The sequence below is a fragment of the Nomascus leucogenys genome, chromosome X (genome assembly GCF_006542625.1).
Source record: "Nomascus leucogenys isolate Asia chromosome X, Asia_NLE_v1, whole genome shotgun sequence".
NCBI classification, from domain to species: Eukaryota; Metazoa; Chordata; class Mammalia; order Primates; family Hylobatidae; genus Nomascus; species Nomascus leucogenys.
In genome coordinates this window covers 69322475-69331898 of record NC_044406.1, presented here as the reverse complement: position 1 = coordinate 69331898, position 9424 = coordinate 69322475, and the positions used below count along the sequence as shown (strand labels likewise).

The 9424-nt window shown below is 37.7% G+C and overlaps 1 protein-coding gene across 1 annotated transcript; it reads right to left on the bottom strand.

Moving 5' to 3' along the window:
* Positions 1-1471: 1471 nt before the first annotated feature.
* Positions 1472-5801, bottom strand: GPR174 (G protein-coupled receptor 174). The gene has a single exon (XM_003269002.3). It carries the CDS (start codon positions 5769-5771, stop codon positions 4770-4772), a length of 1002 nt encoding a protein of 333 aa, XP_003269050.1. The 5' UTR covers positions 5772-5801; the 3' UTR covers positions 1472-4769.
* Positions 5802-9424: the final 3623 nt, after the last annotated feature.

Below are 9424 nucleotides of genomic sequence, written 5' to 3'. Positions count from 1 at the left end.
CTATGCTTCCACGCCAATGCCATAACTTGAACCATCATTTCTTCAAACTCTTTTTGTTTATTTTTGTCCTCTTATTAGAGTAGCATTTTAAAAGATAATGAATGCTACAAGTCTTCCTACAAGTTGTAGATACTCAACATTGTTTAGAAAAGTCCAAAAAAATCTCACTATTATGGGCCAGAATCAAACTTCAAGAGCTCCTGCAATAAAAGTAAATGCTGGAGTCAGAAGGGCAGGCCTAATGACAGCCTTCCCTGTGGAGCAGTTGTTCTATTATTCTTTGAAGAGATACAGGAAGGCAAATGGAAGGCTTTGAATAGGGCTATGCCTGTAGCTGAATCAGAAGATATGCATTGCAGTAAGAAGTAGGATGAAGATAATTATTCCCCAAACAATAGAAAAAATAGAGTATTGGCATATATCTATTACTTGAGTTATTGGGCAAAATCAAGTAGTGGTTAAGGCTGAAGAAGTTCTGAAGAAGAGGAAATAGTCTGTGAAGTTCAGTAAAATTACAATTCGCTCTCCCCCTCCCCATACCACATCCTTTAATAACTGAGAAATAAGCAAGTGAAGATAGCCACATTTGCTTGAGAGTTTATCTCTCACTCCCTCCTCTCGTACTTCCACCGCTCTATCAAAATATGGTGGTAAAAACAGTGAAGTTGTTTCTGGAAGGACTTCAGGAGGGCACAGAAGAGGTCTCTATAAAATGTGAGGGCATTTGAAGCATGGGGCATGTCTGGTATCTATATCCCATTATTTTATTTAGGTTTACCAAAGCATCAAAAATTATTCTTTGGGAAACCCTTCACCACTTCCTAGGAAAATATTTTTGCAACAGCCAAAATGTGTAATTCCTAAAAATTTGGTTATTATAGAAGATATTTGGGGTCCTGAAAGTGCTAGGGATATAGGTGAGATGATGAGGGAGTTACTGAAGTAGAAGAAAGAGAGCCAGGCTGAGGGAAGGGTCAGAGACAATTTTCTTGACTTCACCCTTTTTTTTTTGTTTAAGTGGATCTGTTTTGAGAAGAGCAGAGGGGGACAGTAGAGGATGAGTTTTTATTTTCCCCTGACAATCCAGAGAAAAATTCAGACTGCCACATCTTAACAACCCTTAAGACTTTTAAAAAGAAAAGATCCTCTCTGTTCCATCATTACAAATATAGAGCTTTAAGTAGTTCTAATAAACTTGGTCCACAGTGAAGATGGGGAATAATTTTTAGCAGAATATGAATAGTAAAATGTCTATCTATGGACAGAGTGAGTAGCAAGAGTGGGGTGAAGTTGGGGGTGTGGTTTATCTTTCCTTTCGAGAATAGACTGCACCTCTCAAAGAGAGAAAAGGTGAGAATAGAGTCTTAGGGGACTTTTATCCATGCATGTGAGAACACTAACAAAGATCATCAAGTCTATCAGTGTGTTGAAAGAAGTGACTAAGTACACATTGACTTCTGGAGGCAGAAAATTTCTATGTAATTACAAAGACAATCTTTATTATTAAAATGAATATTATAAGTTATAGCCATAAATAAATTCCAAGTGCAACATTTTCACAGTATCTTGGGAGTAAAATCAAAAGGTGACTTAAAATGTAAGTTGCGCAAGAGTTCCACAGATGCACCCTCTCAGACCAAGGCAGCTTGGTGTGTTGCTCCTGGGGCAGACGGCTTCTCTTTGTGGAATTACCAGTTAATAGAATTGGCTGCTTAACTGAGTGACAATGAAAACATATAAATCATTTGAATATAATAATAGTAACAATATTTTTACATAGAAATCACTACATATTCAAAGTTTTTCTTATTGGAATACTTATGCATTTTTGAATCAAAATTCAACAACTTTATATAGGAAATGTGGAATTATTTATCTTGAAGTATACATCACTGTGGTTGAGGGTGTTTACTCTTTGCACCACAATTCCATGGAACCCAGAGAGTGATAAATGAGAAGTCTGGATAAGCCATGGAATGGAGAAGTTCAGAGAAGAGGCTGCTGTCTGGATCGTAGCTGCAGCAGTACTCCTAAATTAGTAAGCTACTAGTTTAGACTTTCCCCTGAAAATCAGACCCAACGTAGGAAAGGAGAGAGGCAAAATGAAAAGAAGATGAGCAGACATCTGAGAAACTGATAGCCATGTTCATAGATACATTTCTTAATTTCTTAAAAGTCAGCATTCCCATTATGGTAACCAAAGTAGGTGTTTGCTTACTGTATGCAATATGAAAGGCAGTGCTGTAGGACTCACTTTATTCAAAATATCTTTCCCTCCAGTCTGTCTGCTTCAGTATGTATTAGCCTTCCATTGAAAGTCACCACTTTGGTTTAATGCCTAGTCCTAAAGCCTGGAATTCAGATATTCCTGGGTAAATTAATATGAACCTAACATTAGCTATTAGCACCATGGTGTGAATGAATTGATCAGGTTGCTGCCTGGGAGAGCAAGGGAATTAAGCAGGAGACAAAACATATTGATGGGATAAGGGGTGAATAAAGTAAATCAGAGCACTGAATACAAACGTAGATGGGCAGGCCTGGGGAAAAAGGGTGTCCTCAGCTAAGCAGCATAACACTGAATACTGGTCCTTTTTTGGAATGATGTAAATGGACTGCCTAACAAATGGGCCCTACCCTCAACCATTCATCTAAGAAGGTCAAACATCTCCTGAAAATATTTCCCTTCCTCTTTAAAAAAATAGTCAAAGTGAAATCAATATGTTAATTAAATCAAATCAAGCATCTTCCAAAGTGACCTTAAGAAGTGTAATTCATGCTAATCTAGACAATAGTAAGCACAAATAGTATAGATAAGACTCTCACATTAAAAATACCCACAGTTATTTCACAATTCCACAAAATTGTTACTTGCAATCCTATTGCAACACTAAATTATAGTCAAACAAAAGACACTTTAAAGCAAAGAGACAAGACACAGTTATAGATGTCCTATTTAAAATACAGTCTAACACTTATTGAAAACTTATTTAACACATCAAAACATATACCTTACAATGAATAGTTAAGAGACACATAGATGCTAGCAGCACAAAGTCAGTTTTTTAATAGGGTATTATCTTAATAGCAACATATGTGTAAAATCAACACTCGTCCAAAGAAAACTTTAGAAAACTTTCCATCAGTCTAGATATTAGAATTCATTTTGATGTCACCAGTTTTCCCCTAATGTATTAGTATCATAACTGTATGCCTAAAACAACCCCTTTCCTCTAAATATGATAAAGCCTTTGATTGGGTTCTACATTCCTTCTGTGAGATGTAGAAGGTATCTTCATTATATAGCACACAGATTTTAAGTAGAACTTTCTTAAAGTTAGAGCTTTTTGCTAAAACATGTTTCAAAATATTCTAATACTTACAACCTAAGATTTAATTAAGACTAATATCCTGGGTCTATTTCCCACACAATAGTACCAAACAGGTAGTAGGCAAATCATTGGCCATTGGTTGCCAAAGGCTGACCAAATTAATCTTCTATACATTTTTCAAGAGGTGAAATAATTGCCTTCCCCAGCTGCTAAGAGCTAGGCTTTGGAGGCTTTAGGATGGTATGTCTGGGGCAAAGCTAGACCAAAAAAAATCAATGTGGATTCTAGGGTCCATGTGACTGACTGTAATATGTATGCAATGATAGGGCAGAGAGACTTACTCTGGCTTGTGTAAGTGACTTGGCAGTCTAAGCTAAGTGTCCTTGTATTAGAGTAAGAAATACAATGTGATGAGAATTTTAAAAGGATTACCCAACTTTGCTTCATCTTTTCACTCTGGCCCAGGTTTAATGATTCATTAGTGCACTACTTCTTCCATAGGCTCAGAAAGTGCAGGAACCTGTCAATATTACCTCAGTGTATCTCTAGAAGCATGATAAAAACTTCCTCTACTAGGCGGGTCCATACATCTCCAGAAGTGTTCTTTAGAAAAGTGTAAGAGAGCAGAATTGTGATTGTCACCTTTCTGCTTTCTCCTGGGCCTAGAGCCCATTTGAGTCACCTTGTATGGACTTTGACAAACTACCTGTCCTAGGTAGATGCAACACGGCATCTTTTCCAGTCACAGAGGGTTATCGCATGTAAATATGTATATTGTTCTTAGTTTAAATATGCCAGAGGCCTGAGATCAGATTCTCATTCTGTGAACAGGTGTGACAAATGATGCTTCATGTTGACACAAAAATGAAGAAATATAGCTATTTTAGTCTTCAAACTCTGAAGAGTAATCACACTTGAGAGAGAAAAATGATCTTATGTTTACATTTTCTTTACACAGGGTAATATACCATCTATCCCACTAAAATATAACCAAACATATGAAAATGGCATGTAAACTGTGATTACTAATATAAAAAGACACCTACATTTCCTCTGAATATAAAGACTCAGTATCTGTTGCAACAAAACTAAATGTTTATGGTGGCTCCAGGCTAACAATCGTTTTGTGCCTGAGGTTCACAGCTAAAAGTACTGACTACAGTTGAGAGCATATGTTTATAGGATGTCACAGAAATTTGATATTTTAAGATTTACAGACTTGATGAAAAATTACTACATGGACATGTCAACATCAATAATGGTGGATCATAATGCTCCAAATAGGTCCTGCTTTGAAGAAGTGAATTCCCCATAGCAGTAAGATAGAGCAGAATTGAAAAGCTGTGTTGTTTTGCAAGTTCTTCCCTGTGGCTTGGGTATTGCAGATATGTTCTGATATACTTGCATTTCAGGCCACATTCAGTTTGGTTTTTTGTTTTAGCATAATTCAGTTGTCATGGTGGAAGCTGTATGGTTACTCACAAAGGATTTTGCATGGAGTTGGATGCTGTCATGCAAATCTTGTCTTGAAAGCCGTCTTCGGAACTCATTAGTGGAAAAGTAGTATATGACTGGGTCAAGACATGAATTCAGGCTAGCAAGACACAATGCCACAGAATGAAATATTAGAATCACCCTTCTGGCTAGGCAGCTTTTAATTTCATTGGACTTCACCAGGAAATCTAAAGGAAAACTGAAATGATAAGGTGCAAAGCAAATGAGGAATACCCCTGCACAGGTTAGAATCATCTTCAAGGCTTTCTGTTTCTCTCCAAGATCTTGGGCCATGGGATATTTATCTTGCAGTGATAAAACCGTCTTCCAGGTACAATACAGGACAATCAGAAGCGGAGTTACAAACCCAACCAACTCGCCAATGGTCATCATAACAACGGACTGGGCCAGGTTGACATTCCTGGTAGGAAGATCCACAAAGCATTTGGTCCTATTGCCAGGGGTATCATCACTGGTTCTGAGGAGTGGAAAGAGTACACAGGCAAGGCAGATGATCAGCCAGCCAGCAATGCTGATGTACAGGTCATATTTCTGTTTGCAGTCATGGAAGCGAAAGGGGTACATGAGAAAACAAAATCGTCGCACACTGATGCAGACCAAGAAGTAGATGCTTGCATACATGTTGACATACTTCAGGTAGAAACAGAACATGCAGAGACCAGGCCCAAATGGCCAGTCATGATTCAAGTAGTAGAAGATCCTCAGTGGCAAGGAAAGAACTTGTAGTAAGTCAGCAATGGCTAAGTTTATCATAAATATCACAGCTCGTTTTGTTTCTTTCATATAACCATAGAATACCCACAGGGCTAATATATTCCCTATGAGACCTGGCACAAGAATGATAGTGTATGTCACTGCATAAATAAAGTATCGAAAATCTGTATTGTCTCCATCTGGCCCGGTACACGTGTAATTAGCAGGCATGATTCTCTCTAGAGAAACTATCTTTGCCTAATGGTGGTTCAAAACTAAATTCACAATCAACTGCTGTTCCTTCCAAAAGATTGATTTCCAGTGGGTTGGAGATACGAAGTATAAAATAACCTTCCTCTTTTTACCACATCTGTCTGAGTCTCTACATATGATTTGGGGATTTTTCAAAGAACTATCTGCATTTTTGATTTAGATTTGTCTAGAGTAACTACATGGAAGTCTAGTGTACAAGCACAGATGACAAGCTGTTACAGTTTCCCCTCTTGTTTATTTTAAGGCCCTCTGGGACATCCTGAGAGGTGATTCTTTCCCATTTGGAAAGGGAATGTACCATATAGCAGTTCCTCAAATTCCTATATGACGATAGCCTTCTCTTTACAGGTGTCTGGCAGGCCGTTTTTCTTTTTTTGGCTCACATAGAAGAAAGGATTGCTTTAGTGCACAATGAGTCCGCCACTCTTCAGGGATGATTAACTTGGAAAGATCAGCTTTCTGGTACTTTTTCAGCTATATGTCAAAAGCTAAAAAGTAGGAAACAAAGGCAGAGCTGCAAGCAAAAGAAAATAAGTCAATCATTTCCTGGCCCAGCTTTGAAAAAAAAAAAAGCCTATGTCCAGAAAAATATTCTAGTTTGAATGAAAAAATCTTGTGTAAGGGAAGGGTATATGCTGCAGTTTCTACAAGGCACTTTATAAGCACAGAAAAACATAGCTTGAAAGAACATGAGAAGTAATCTAGCCCCTTGTTACTCAAAATCCATGAACGAATGACGCTTGGGAGCTTGTTACAAATTCAAAATCTCAGGCGTCACCCTGGACCTGATGCATCAAGATCTGCGTTTTAACAATGAACTCAGATGATTCTTCTGCATATTAACATTTGAGAAGCTATGATTTGGACTACTGCTTTACTAACCTTACTGATTGTCTGAATCACCTGAGGAAGGTTAAAAGTTAAAATACAAGCTTCTGGGTGTTTCCTCCAGAGATTCTGATTGAGTATTCATGGGGTACAGTATGCAATTTGTATCTTTTCAAAGCTCTCCATTTGGTTTTGAAATAGCCAGCCCAGCATTTGTCCTTGAACCATCATTTGATCCAAATCATTCCTATATGTCTAAAAATAAGTGGACAACAAGCTTCTCTTTAAATAATCCCATTTACAGGAGTCATTTAGTCACCTCTTAATTACTTGAGACAACAGATGTAGCACCAGAGCAGAGAATCAAAATCCATAGAAAGTTGACTCAGCTGGGTCTATGACCTTTGTTCTGAGGTAAGTAAATTTTAGCTTACGGGCCTGGATAGTTGCCTTAAGGCTGCCAAAATCTAGGAGGACTTAACTAACTTTAAAGATATGTGTGGGAAGAACAAAAATGAAATGGGAATTATGAAACATCCTGCCTTGAATGATCAAATCCATGTGGTTTGAAGTGTGCGTCATTGAGCCCCTGAACAAATTGTTATTATTATTTTACTTCAATTTCATAGTAAGTGAAACAGCACGTTTTATTCAAAGATATGATCCTCACTTTACTTAAAAGGCTTGATGAGTGATTCATAATATGCCTTTGGATTGAAGAGATTAAATACCTGAGATTTCTCAGGTAAGGAAGACATAGAAAGACGGTGTTATAAAACACAGTGAAGCACAACTGCAAACAATACCACTTTTCTTTGAGATTGTCCTTTCACAAGAAAAAAAATCCATATTTTAACAGGGACTGAAACAGACTCCAATTTTAAATGAGACACTTATTGGAAGGAAATGCCAAGCTCCTTGGGCAGATTTTTTTTTCTTCAGTATACTGTACTTCCTCAATTGTACTTACTTTCTTGGTACGAGGAAAAAAGTAGAGAGAAAGGGAATTGATTGCCTGAATTCAGCATGCTAATTTTTCAGCCATATGTAAGTGAGAAACTATTTCATATGGCGTTCTTATGGGAAATTATTATTTTTTATTTATGAATATGTATATGTTCATCCAAATATGAAGCTTTACGTAGTTTTACTTATGTTTCAAAACTATTTTCCAGCAATATTAGGTCTCTGGTTGCTTGTCCAGGTGAAGTCTCATTCAAATGAATATTAGAAATGGCTTTTTGTATCATTTTGCTGAGACCTACTATATGCAAGCTTCATTATCTATGAAGATGTTAGTTGATAGCACCTTAAAACTTTCTCCCTTCAAAATGTGCACCCGAGTTTTAACTAAATAAAATGAATGATTAAAAATACTAGATGATCAAATTACTTAATTCCTTTTTCCGGTGTTGTTCTTAAGAACAAGACAGGGTCTTGCTCTGTCTTGTCTCCTAGGTTGGAGTGCAGTTACACGATCCTAACTCACTGCAGCCTGGAACTCTTGGGCTCAAGCGATCCTCTCACCTCAGCCTCCCAAGTAGCTGGGACAACAGGTGCATATTACTGTGACAGCTAATTAAAAAAAAAAAAATTTTGTAGAGATTGGGGTCTTGCTTTGTTGCCCAAATTGCTCTCCACCTCCTGGCTTTAAAAGATGCTCCTGCCTCAGCATCCCAAAGTGTTGGGATTGTGCCCAGCTTAAATTGCCTAATTTCTACTGGTGGTCTTTGAGACACTAATTGCAAGTAGAGATGCCATCTGGGGTGTGAAGCCCTGTCCAGAAACCATCCCATCACAGGTAATAAGCAACCACTTGCTCAAAATTCCACTTTATATTACAGTTCTGGTTAGGTGCACACTTTATTAAGCCCAGAAAAAGCAGACCTAGTGTGCTGCCAGTGACTGCAAATGTTGTTAAACTGAACAGCTGTGTGCACGTATATCGGAGGCAATTGTACCTTTATGACACATGAGTAATCCCAAGTTCTGGACAGAAGAGAAAAGAACAATTTCTTCCTAATTCTGATCAGCACACAGGCAAATCTCAGGGCTTCATTTTCACTTTTGAAAATCTTCAAATTATAAAATGCTTTGAAAAGTATTTGCCTAGTTAGTTCCCCTAGGAAATTCACCAGTTTTGCCCTACTGAGTATTCTATCACTTTTTTAAATAAATAAATTTTAAAGAGACGTGCTCCTGGATGTCAGTTCGAACCAGGCTCCCAATTTATCTTAGCTTCAACATCTTCTATGAGTTCCCTCATAGGTCAATTTCATGAAGAGAGGAAACACATATGTGTAGACAGACAATGCAGTTATTGTGAACATTGCCTTTTTGCCAGGAAGTTATTTTACTTAACTAAGTCTAAATTTCTCTACTGAGATCTGAAAGCCATTTCCTCTTAATCAGACTGCATTCTGTGTCTCTGCTCTGAGAAGTGCTCTTTTAATTACTTGGAGACAGCAAGAAGGTTGTCACTCAGTCTCACATCACCAGTCATATTGCCTTTTCTCAGATTTCTTAATTTGTGATCATTTCATACTCTGGAGAATAGGGCAAACCAATTGGTATTGAGGACCTCACGGGCTATTCAACCTGTACTGAAATTAACAAGACCTTTAGCTACTATTCGCTTCCCTGCCCCTACCATCTATTGGGAAAAAAAAAAAAGGCTGCGTATTCTTACACTGCTTTTACCTCTCATGGTCTATTTTTATTCTTGTCCTTTTACTTAGGCAAGGTTTCTCAAAATTTGGCCCCTGGGCTAATTGGAGTGCTTA